This window comes from Engystomops pustulosus, chromosome 1 (genome assembly GCF_040894005.1).
Source record: "Engystomops pustulosus chromosome 1, aEngPut4.maternal, whole genome shotgun sequence".
In the NCBI taxonomy this organism is placed as follows: domain Eukaryota; kingdom Metazoa; phylum Chordata; class Amphibia; order Anura; family Leptodactylidae; genus Engystomops; species Engystomops pustulosus.
This window is the reverse complement of record NC_092411.1, coordinates 125,843,105-125,855,851: the sequence shown is the minus strand read 5'-3', so window position 1 is coordinate 125,855,851 and position 12,747 is coordinate 125,843,105. Positions and strand designations below refer to the sequence as shown.

The 12,747-nt window shown below is 39.4% G+C and overlaps 1 protein-coding gene across 1 annotated transcript in view; it reads left to right on the top strand.

The window, feature by feature from the left end:
* FREM1 (FRAS1 related extracellular matrix 1) overlaps positions 1-2,868 on the top strand; it is a 110,682-nt gene extending 107,814 nt beyond the window's left edge. Inside the window, exon 37 of the mRNA XM_072152931.1 lies at positions 1,654-2,868. Within this exon, the coding sequence (XP_072009032.1) occupies positions 1,654-1,847 (194 nt within the window). The 3' untranslated portion in view covers positions 1,848-2,868. The remainder of the gene's footprint in view (positions 1-1,653) is intronic.
* Positions 2,869-12,747: the final 9,879 nt, after the last annotated feature.

Genomic DNA, 12,747 nt, shown 5'->3' with positions numbered 1-12,747 from the left:
GTCAATGCACCCTTAAAGGCAGTCCCATCTAATTTAATTAATTTACCATATTTATACATTCGTTCAATTGGATGTTATTAAAAAAATCTACCTGTGTGAAGATAATTTCCCATAAATGTAGCCATGTTGTCCCTTAGAAAGGGACCATCCTTGGATATGACCACCCCTGCACCCTGACAGTGATGGCCATGCATTCGTTATTTGACCACCTCCATTTAGAGTCCATTACCACAGGGGCAGCTTTGCGACATATAGTAACATTTCATATACAAAAACAATATGTTTCTTCCCATATTCACTCCAGCAGAAGTGGCTGTCTCCAAGCATAACAATCTCCTTTCTTTTCTTTTTTTTGATCAAAACATCTTTATTGTGGTTTTTTACAATTTTATTTTTTTAACAGTCTATGACACAAAAGACCAAAGCAATAAAACATTATAACATTTGAGTCCCCCCCCCCTTTGCCCTGTAGCAGACGGTTTAAGGCTTGATTTGTGTTCGTACCAAAGCACCGCTTATCCAGATCATGCAAGTCTCTAGAGAGTGGTTAACCTTACATCACTATAATTCACGAGTATTAGGAAAATCCTATAATGAAAAAGCCCAAGACAGAAAAGTATCAGTCCGTTATGTTCCCAACAACATCATTTGATATCGAGTACTGTTCCGCAAATCTGTCGGGACTACCAAACAAAGTGCTTTGTTTGGTAGTCCTGCCGTATCCAGCCACCTACCCCATATCTTATAAAATTTTTTAGGACATTTCCTTTTTAAATACACCCCCCATTCCAGCCTAATTATGTTATTGGCCTTGTTTATGAACTCCTGTATCGTAGGTGCCGAAGTTTGAATCCACCGAGCCGCTATGGCCTTGCGTACTAAGTATAATTTTTTCTGTGTGCATAACAGGGTATCTCCTTCTATGGTATCACTTTCGATCAGACCCCCTCGGGTCAGTTTCTAAATCCACTGACAATACTCTACGAATTAAAAAGAACTTGTTTCCAGAATTCCCCCAGCTCCCTACACTCCCACATCATATGGAGCAGTTTAGCATTTGGAGTTGAACATCTAGGGCAGCAAGAATCAGATCGAATTCCTATTTTATATAACATGCTTGGCGTCTTCTACACCCTATGCAGGATATAAATCTGTGATAATCTTTGGGCCTCTGACAGAGACAACGATGGTATGCTCTCCAAGACTACATCCCATTGAGTGTCAGAGATTTCCCCCACATCTGCTTCCCATTTATTATAAGAGGGTGTTCTTTCAGGTATTCTTCCAACAATAACAATCTCCTTTCTAAAGCTACATTCACAGTAACGTGTGGGAGGAGGGTAGGTGAGAGGTATGCCCCTCTCCATAGAAAATAGTAGCTATGGGAGCAGGCTCTATTTTTTTGCAGCTATGGCTCGGAACAGTGAGCGCTTGTTTGACTCACCATACGGTCCCTGTGCGCCATAGCCGTCTGTGGGAGACATATTTACAGCCGCAAACTTGAGGCCGTACATACGTTCCCCAGACGGTCGTGTGAATTCACCCTTTTTTAGGAACATTCAATTAAAGAAATGGATTTTATTTGACGAGGAATTAAATTAAATGTCAATGCTCAGATGAGAATACTGCTTTAACAATGTTTTCCTGACACAGGCCTCAATGACAGAGTAAACAATGGCAAATGGGAATGGAGCAATGGAGTGAAGGCTGGGTACACTAACTGGAGAAGAAGTCCTCCTCGACGGACAAGGAAAGGGAGAAATTGTGTCACTGCACAAAAGAAAGGGAAATGGGTGCTTAAGAACTGCCGGAAAACTTATCATTATATGTGTGCAAAAAATATGTGACAAATTTGACTTTACTAAGTGATGTACATTTCTAAATATAGTTCATAATATTATTTATTATTCCAATTTGAAATGACTTAATGTAATTGATTTTCCCTTGATTGTACTATGTTAATCCCTATATATATCTCCATCCATACATATTTTTTTTTATTGTGTCTGTTCCTTCAATAAATCACAATGTGGATGCTACTTGATAACATAAGGAGCATTACTCCTTATTACTAAGGACCTTCTGCCAGATTTCTGTCAGACTTTGTACATTCTTTTATGTCCAAACTGCTTTCACATGTATTTAGGAAGTGTCAGCACCACATTTTTGTTGCACATGACTCATTTGTGTTGTGGCTGCACTATATCTGACGCAAAATTTCTGCACATAAAGGGCCTTCCGGTGCATAGTCTGAGTGTGCGACACATTCATTATGCACAGTCTTACAGAAGTGAAGTCCCACATTGTAGTATTACTGATTCCCATTTGGCAGTATCTTGATTTGTTTTTCATTATGAGAGGAAGGAAACAAGTAAAAGTTTTTAATCACCAATATCTTAATAGTACAATTTGTAGACATACATCACAATTTGTGTGAATATTTGCCTTTTGTTTCACAACATCATAGTTGTTGATGAACTGATGTTCACGAGGACCTGAAGTAGTGACTAGTGTTCATATACCGTATATTCCGGCGTGCAAGACGACTTTTGAAGACAGACTATTGAAGACTTTTGAAGACACGGCGGCGGTCGGATCGCGCTGCATGGAGAGGGCTCACGGGCTGAGCCCTCTCCATAGCCGGTAAGTCTTTGCTGCATATTTTTTCTCACAGCGTTGGCTGCCGGCAAAGCTGCCAGCAGCCTCAAAAAGATATCGGCGCATGGGCGCCGCCATCTTACCTGGGATCGCTACTCCCCGTGATGTCATCGGGGGCGGCGATCCGTCTCCATGGTAGCCTCAGGTATTCCGAAGACCCGAGGCTATTTCGTTTTAACCCCTTCATTACAATGTGCTGATAGCACATTGTAATGATTGAGGAAAATCCATACTACTGCCTGTAGTATGGCAGTATATGGTAGGATCGTTCAGACAACCTAGGGTTAAAGTACCCTAGGGAGTCTGAAAAATAGTATAAATAAAAATTAAAAAAAGTAAAAAAAAAAATTATAATAAAAAAACCCTAAAATTTCAAATCACCCCCCTTTCCCTAGAACTGACATAAATATAAATAAACAGTAAAAATCATAAACACATGAGGTATCGACGCGTCCGAAAATGCCCAATCTATCAAAATATGATAACGGTTTTTCAATGCGTTTAACCCCGTAACGGAAAATAGCGCCCAAAGTCAAAAATGGCACTTTTTTGTCATTTTGAAAAATATAAAAAAATCTATAAAAAGTGATCAAAAGGTCATACAGTCCTAAAAATGATATCATTGAAAATATTATCGAATTTCGCAAAGAGTGACACCACCCACAGCTCCGTACACCAAAGTATAAAAAAGTTATTAGTGCCAGAAGTTGGCAAAATCAAAAAAATAATTTTTGTACAGGAGGTTTTCATTTTTGTAAATGTATGAAAACATTATAAAACCTATACAAATTTGGTATCCCCTTAATCGTACCGACCCAAGGAATAAAGTAGACCTGTCATTTGGGGCGCTCAGTGAAAACGCAATATCCAAGCCCACAAGAAAATGGTGCAAATGCGTTTTTTCACCATTTTCATTGCATTTGGAATTTTTTTCCCGCTTCTGAGTACATGGCATGGAATATTTAATAAAATAAAAATTTAAGGTACAGTATGGTAACATTTACAGTAAAATGGACGATGGTAATGTTGTTGTTGTATGCCTTATGTTTATGAGCGACAGTTTTCCTGCTATATACCTGCATGTCATAAGAATTTAAATTAAAAAAAGGACCATGTTAAATTCAAATCTGTTTTTTTTTTAATTTTTACCGGTGTTTTGTATGCGTTGGAAAAGGGGTAGTCTTATACGGCGAATATATCTTAAACTCTATATATATACGGTAAATGTGATACAGTAGAAAAATCTGTTTTGATTTTGAGTGCTTACTAGCTTTAGTCGAATTTTACAGAGGACCTTTCCCTACTTCACTTATATGGAGATTACCATACCATTCTGTAGGGGCTGCTACATAGATTCACGGGCACTTTGAATTTTTTCTCTAGCCCTCGCGGTTGCAAATTATTAGTCACGAGATGTGAGCATTACAATCTGTGTTTGGTCAGAGAGGAGGAACTGGGGCAGGAGCTGGGGGCGTGTGTTATGCTAATCTTCTCTCATACTGTCAGTGGTGAGCTGTAATTTCTCTATCTGCATCTAAAGGCTATGTTCACACACATTCTAATATTCTGTTGACATTGCATTTACACGATGTTTACATGAATGCAATGTTACACGCATTGGTAAACACGCATGCAATGTAAACGGAAACGCAAATGCTGTGTAAACGTAAGTACGAATGAGACATCAACTCATATACCACATAAGCGTAAACATGATGCTTAACAGACATAAATGGAAATGGCATGTAAATGTAAGTTTAAATGTGCCGTAAACGCAAGCGCCGTTTACACAAGCAAAAACACAAGTCACACTCAACATAAAGGCGAATGCTATGTAAGCTTAAACATGGCGCAAATTCAACATATTCAAAAGAAAATCTGTAAACCCACCTCAAACACTGCATGCACGTAAAAACATGCCACAAATGGTGCGTACGCATAAACGTACACATAAATGTGAGACAAGTGGCCCGTAGGCAAAAGTGTGCTGCAAATGCGAATTGCAACCTTGCCGCAAATGGCACTTAAGAATAACCATAATGCAAACACTGTGTAAGCGTAACACAAATGCAGCGTAAGCGGAAACGTGACATAATTGCCTCGGAAACATAATTGCAGCGTAAGCATAAACATGGCGCAACTGTTGCGTAAGTGTTAATGTGCCGCAAATGCTCAAGCGTGAATGGGACACAAATACTGCGTAAGCGTAACCCTGTCACAAATGCGGAATAAGCGTAACCATGATGCACACGCTGCATAACCGTGACTCAAATGCCGCGTAAGCTTAACCATAGCACAAATGCTGCGTAAGCGTAACCGTGGCGCAAACGCTGCATAATCGCAACTGGCGCAAACGCTGCATAAGCGTAACTGGCCCAAACGCCGCATAAACGCCACCACAAGCAAAACTGCCGAGACATCGTAAACATAATGTCAACAGTATATTAGCGGAATGTGTGTGAACACAGCTATTAGATGAACATATAAAAAACTCACAGCTCAATATTCATAATCGTTTCTCTGACATTGCCTGCCACTGATTGGACAGTATGAGAGAAGATTAGCATAACACATGCCTCCAACCCCAGCCCCAGCTGGGAATGATATCTCCGCAACCGCAGGGGCTAGAAGGAAAATTCCAAGTGCGCCTGAATCTGTGTAGTCGCCCCTACAGGATGGTATAATAATCTCTACATGTGTGAGGTGGTGAAAGGTCCTCTTTAACAACTGGTTCTGTGTGCCTGTACAAAATAGATGACTGTCTGCCCAAAGAACTATACCAAGGAGCTGACATGGTTTAGAATTGTGAATCAAAAATACCCTTTCTGCAATTTCTGCCAGTGTCATGTAATCTTACATTTTCACCTGTATTAGTGAAATACAAATGCGTAGCAATTGAGGTTGTGACAAAAGCAGGTCTCATTGATAAAGGGGAACCCGATAGCAACACACAAGATACCAGTATTGTTGAAAATCAAGTTTGTCTGAATATCATATTATACTAGTGTTTTGGAACTTTAAAAGGAACCAGTGACGTAAGGGGGGAGGAAGCAGGTGAGAACCTGAGGTAGAAGGAGGACAATGAGTGAGGATGAAGAGAGAAAGTATTTAGGAGAAGACGACTCATGCAGTTTGAACTGATCATCCCCCCCCCCCACACACACACACACATTCAGGAGGGAAGAGGGCGGTGTATCCCAGATACGTTTGTGCCATACATTGTAAGTGATCCAAAAAGAAAATTAAACTAGGGGTGTGGGCATAGAATACATTGTTGAAGAGACCCCTGCTATTTTTATACAACCAAACCAATGTATATTGAATCAAAATAAGAGAAATCTTAGATCAAAAAGGTACAAGACTGATATACTTTATTTTACATACAATTACCAGGCAAAACAACAGAAACAAACATTAAAAATCCAGTGTGTGCAATATAATTAGTGTGATTATATTGCACACACTGGATTTTTAATGTTTGTTTCTGTTGCTTTGCCTGGTAATTGTATGTAAAATTAAATAAAAGTATACCATACATTGTAAGGACACATCGGAATCCCCCAACGTGTCTTTGCAGCGTATGGCACAAAACCTGATGTGAACCCAGTCTGATATTGTAAGTAATTTTCACTGTTCCAAAATCACAAGAATAAATACCTCTCTAATCTATCAAAAATTCACTCTACAGGGCACTAAGAGATTTGTGTTGGGTTAAAACATAAACTTTATTGGATGTGTATTAAAATGCAGGGTACTTAGCTATAATAAAAAACATATTGTCTCTCCACCTTAAAGAAGACAAGTTTTTTTATATTATACGGATAATATTAAACTTTGTAAAATATTTTAATAAAGAAAAAATTCCCTATTTCCTTGCCTTTCTTCATATTTTATGTAGATTTCTGTCCTCTACACCACTGATGGCTGATATAATGGAACCTGTTAATGTTTGTAATGGCTTCATAGACACTGGATACCGGAGCTAAATCATCAAAGGGTATTTTCTTAAGATGCACTTCTCATTACAGGAGTGTCAGGCTTAGAGGTTGTGGATCCTCTGAACCAATGAGGACGATGACACAAGCCACTACTTGGGACCACAGGCGTGACTTGTCCATAGTGGCAGCCAAGATTGAGGTACAGAAACAGCAGGCGATCTCAGAGTCGGGGGTAGGCAGGAGTCAGGACGGGCAGCACAGGATCGGAGTCAGAGTCGTAGCAACAGGTCAGGGCAGGCGGCAAAGGAGCAAAGTCAAAAACGGAACCAGGGTTATAGCCGGGGCCGGACAGATCAAGAGCCGGGACCCATAAGTTGCGTGTGCAGCGCGCTGGCGGGGGGGGGGGGGGGGAAAGGCACGGCCACCCGTGACAAAGAGAAAGAAGAGCAGAAAAAGGCACAGAAAAGCTGTTTACTATTATCCCTTGAGCACTGTATATTTAGGGTTAGCCACGAAATTTTAAGCTCTGTATATGAAAAAAGGATCTTCAACCAGTTATTAATCTTTACCCCACAAAAAGATTAACAACACTGCATTGTACTATTACAGCCCTCCTAATTAAATGTTTTTTTTTTTGGATGAACAAGGTTCAGGCTTTTATTTCAAAGGGGAAAGTGGTGTGATGTTGCAAATAGCCATAATAGAGGCAAATGGCAAAAATAAAAAAATATAGCTTTTGCAATGACCCAGTCACAGTCCAGACTGTAATCCAATTGAAATGTTGTGCGTTAGTGGCCAAAAATCTCAAAACACTAAAGCAAAGTTGTCAATAAAAGTGGGCCAAAATCTCTCTATAACTATGTTATCGATAAAGTCCTTCCAAGTCAGGATCTTATTTTATTATAAAAAAAAGGTATAGCAGTACTCTTCCATTAAACCTTATCTGTGTATAATTAGATCCACATGGGCGATGGTGGGGGAAGGAATAGCATGTCAGCTATAAAGGAGGTTCTCATCTTATGAGCAGTGCCCTCACTTTTTCTGTACTGTTTGTACTCTGTAATGTCTTATTTTATTTGTATAAACTTGTAAAGAGCTACAGAATATGATGGCGCTATATAAAGATTATATTTATATGCACTGTACTTCCAAAGTAATATAATGATAGCAGGAAAGAAAAAAAGCGACACTCACAAACACCCATAGAAGAGAGAGGACTACACCAGAGTGCTCCCTACTGAGGCAATGGTAGTTTCATGCTAGAATCAATTTTTTTTTTCACATCCATATATGGACTAAAATACTTTTTTTCATTCATCTGTTGGGGAATGCTGCTTTGTATGTGTATAAATACAGTATATATCGCAAGAATATAGTATGGGCAACAAAAACACAACAGCCTTACAATATGATTGGGGAAATAGTGACCTTCATCTTCAGCTCCCCTACTTTCCATTGGTTGTGGCATGATACAAGCCTCATTGTACATCATTAAATGTACCTATATGTGAATGTTTCACAGTTACCAGATGGCTAAATTTAATACCGCAAAAAAAACCAATGATTTTGCTTTATGATCGTAGATTAGATCGCAAATGAGTAGCAATCAGAATGACACTGGCTATTTTGATAAAACACCAAAGATGTATGGAGAAACCTATGTAGAAGTCCCAACAAATTAAATAGTCATTTACATATACCAGCGGAAGTGAATGATGCAAGTAAGCATTGTGTTTCCCTTACCAAATAAGTATTAATAAGTGATGGTAGTATGGTCTGTATTTTTAGAAAAGGATGCAGTGAACTTCCTTTCAGTGCCTAGCGTTGGATAATAGCTGAGCCGTAATTATCGGCATCTTGCACAGCCTATGGTGACATGTTAAAGAGAACATGAATGAAATGAGTATTGTGTACTTGCTCCCATCCAAAGGCATGCCTTCCCAAAAGTCATTCAAAGCGTACATAATAACAGGTGATGTCATGTTCCTGGATTTCTCTTGGAACATAATTACATGCTTTGATGCTCCATGCTTACACTGCCTGCACAGAAGCTTTAAGAATTATTTGTAGTTAGACAATAGACACAGAATTTCTCAGCGGATCCTGATACATTTCACATATGAGGAAAATGATTAAAGAACCCTATTAGAGTATTAAAGAACTAATTGTTCTGAACAAATTGTTTTGATTCACAAGTTCTTACTACTAAAAGCTTGTACAGCCACATTCTGTATATGAAGCAGCAATGTGTAGGATGGAGATGGTCAGCTATCATTTTGTGAATCTGTTTTATACAAAGAAAATAAAAACGCCCCAGATGTTGGATGACAAATACTAAAGGTGCCCAAAATAACAGGGGTGTAACTACGACTGCTACTGGTGTCGGGGAGCAACCCTAACCCCATACAATAAATACACTAAGACAAGGATATCATTGATTACATGTCCTGAATCGGCGTGGCAGTTCTTCCTCTCACTGTTGTTTATACTGACTTCCCGATCAGTACAAAGAAAGCAGAAGGTTACATCATCACATTGTGCTTCCTGTGCAGTTGTGCCAGAGGAGAAGATGGAAGAGAAAATGGAAGCCACAGGAGCCCTGCAGGTAAGTTGAGTTGCTATTTTATGATTGGCCATAGTTAATTATGAATGAATCTCATTAAATGGAGGGGTCAATGATATATATACTTTATTAGGGGTGCCCCTGGAATTTATTATGAGTGGCATAATTAAAAATGTAAAGCAAAAGAAACAGTTTGAATTATGTTAAGGTGCATTAGTCGTGAATACAGACAGTAGAGGATCCGATGCAGGATGGGCAGGCCACTTGTTATATAACCGGTTATCACAGAGGACCATCCTTATGTCTCACACAATTGTGTGGTACCCTGGAGGTCTGTTTTCTTGTTATTTAAATAAAAAAAAAACACTTTTCTTTGAAAATAGTCTTGAAAAGGATAGAGAATTAAGTTGTCAGAGTAAAAATAACTAAAAAGGTTATGGCTGGCGAGAAGCCATATGTGGAATAAGTGAGGAACCAAAAATGTTTCTTAGCATGAAATACGGCTAATATAATAAATATTGTATAACGTAGTGGCGGTCATAGACAATAGAAGGTTCCTGTGTTGAATTAGAGTATGAGTCCCTTGTTATTACATATCATATCATGAAGGCACTGTGGTAGGTAGGAGCTCCATCGACGCTGACACACACCGAGGGTCAGCGGCCTACCGTAGTTAAGGGCCGTGGCGCGTGTTTGGTACTACCCCCTGACGCGGAGTCCTCCCCCAGAACGAACCTCTAAGGTGCCTGCATCACCAACGACATCCCCGTTGCCCGAAACGAACCTGCAAGATGCCTGCATATACAGCGACATCCAACACCTCAGTAGGGGCATCACCACCAGGAGACCATCAGGGCCGCAGCACATGTCCCACCACCACTTACGACACAACCCCCAAAGCCCGTACACACTGCGGCATCACTAGCGATGGTGTCCACCCTCATTGCAACGTGCATGCCACGGCACACCCACGCATACAGCTTGTCAATGATATCCCTTAATTCAGTATTCAGTATCATACACAAACAGAACACCTTTGGGCTAAAAGACTGTTCTACTGATTGGAAGATAAGGTATTCCCAGTAACATTTGAGTAGGTGGAGCCGGGGTGACCAAAGCAATAAAGGCATTTAAAAGTCAAATATTATCATGCTGTTGATGGTTGATTTGAAATCTATTTTCTTAGAAAACTTCAAAGCCAAGTTTATTCTTTAGGAGGAGGACCCACAATCGGTGGTAAACCCTGTGATGATAATTTGCAATGTAAAAAGCTTCAGCAGCAAGAGGTAAGACTTGAGATTTAAATATTCACATGTACAATGATAGATACGCAGCCTGCAAATCTGTGTCCTATGTCACAGTAGTAAGTGGCACTTGGTTCAGGCAAATTAGCAGGTAATAAAAATGAATCCCTTTGAAGTAAGATGCAAATAATGACAAACGTATTTAGCTCAGATCAACATGACAATAATTAGCAGTAATCATCACACTGTTTTGAAGCAAATGGCTGCCAACCTAATTGTTGATTGAAATTTCCAATTGAATCAAGCGGTGTGTGGATTACAAATCCTGGCACTGAGCTAGCAATTATTGTCAAACCCGGCCTCGGAAATAGGTGTTTCTTTTTATCTGGCTGTCAGCATTTGTGAGGCTATAGTTAAACCTTCAAGTCTTTTCTTCGCATAAACAGGATATTTAAAATGTTGTCAGCTAAGATTTTCAAAGAAAATGTTTAGCTTGTAAAATGTTTTTGCAACTTCTCAAGATTGCCAGTCTCTTTTTCCTGTGATATTTGAATATTCTTTTGTGTAGTCCTATGATGCTGGCCATGTTTACCACAATTTCTGCTTTCATGGTAATTTTTTTGCATTGCAGAACACTCCTTTTGATTCTAAAGCAAAATCAATTCAAAAATCAAACAAAAGATATCCAAAATATTACTCAGTATATGTCAACACAGACATTGTCACAGGATAGTCAAGAATGACAAAAGAAAGTAAGAAAAACAGATGCACTTTTTTCTGTCGGTTGTGGATTAGTTGGTATTATGGCTATGGCATATAAGTGAATGTATAAACCCACAGGAAAGAGTGGCAAAAACTCTGGAAAAGAGCTGTTCTTCATAATTCTTTATCTCTTTAATGTGCAGCACTATGTATTATTTATTGCAACCAATTATCCTGCTTGTGTAGTCTCCAACTACAACACAGTTTTAATAGAAATACCCCATTTCCCTGAAATACCCCCAGAATTTTTTTTCAAGCTTAGAAATATATGCCCCACCCCAAACCTTAAAACAAGACCTAGAGACATTAATTGCTACAACTCCTCCCACTCAATACATTAGTATTAGTAGATCATTTAGATACTGCAAGAGGCTGTGACATGGGTGAAGAATTCATTGCGCTATGAGGAGCTACACGGACAAAAAGTCTGTATGCTAAGTATGAGAGATTGGAGCCAATGATTCTAAAAGAAATGGAGTCACAAGAAATTCAGCATGACATTTAGAGTTTGTAAGGATGTTAGAGAAGTTGGTCCTAAAATAAAAATTTGCTTTTTGTTCATAAATTTCCAAGATTATTAAATGTGTCATAGTTTGTTGCACATGTAAATAGAGTCAGATGTTTATGCTGATTGTATGAATACAGTATATCAATAAATGTATATTTTTTTGTTCAGCAAGAAATGTAAATTCTTGTAAATAACAACGTAGCCTTGGGGGAGTTTTCGAAGATTGAGAATACTGGAATTATTAGGCCTGTTTAAACTCTCACCATTGAGTGACAGAGGGAATATAAAATAGTTTCAGCTGCTGCAGGAGAAGCTCTCGTTGTCAGCTGTTTTTCAGGTACTTGCAGGTTTGCCATACATTTGAGACACAAAAACAACTCTGGATACCAAAACAGACCCACTCAATGGGTGTACAGCCAACGCAACCTATTTGCCTGGACTAATATCTTTGCTGTATCGGCTTCTACCGGACAAATTTTTGGACAGTTACCCCCTTAGGGTTAGGCAGAAATGGGCAAGAGACACATTGCCTGTTACAGATGAGCAGTGAAATGGTTTACAGCAGGTGATTACGACCATGTTTGTTAGTGAGTCTAACCAGATGTCTCAAATATATATCCTACATCGAGTTTACCGCATGCCCAAATTCCTGCACGACATAGGAATCAGACCTGATAATACATGTCTGAAGTGTGGGGAGTCTCCTTAACCCCTTCCTGACATTTTACGTAATAGTACTGCATGGTTCCCGCATTATGCAGTACTATTATGTACGGAGCCGGCACCAGAAGCTGCAGGTGTCGGCTGTACATTACAGCACTTTTGACCCGCCTCCCTACTCCCCCTGTGCCTGATTGCTGGTAATATTGTGGTCGCAATGAGCTAATACTGTATGTTGCCGCAAGATTTCTGGCAGAACGTGTGAAGTTGGGGAAGAAGGGCTGCAGATGGAGTGTAATAGCCACATGCATGGAGCCTGGAAGGGTTCTAGTGGTACAGTTTTTTATTGATATTTTGAATATGAGACCCAGCCTCATGTTTTGCCTAATAGGCTTCTGTACATGGCATACACGG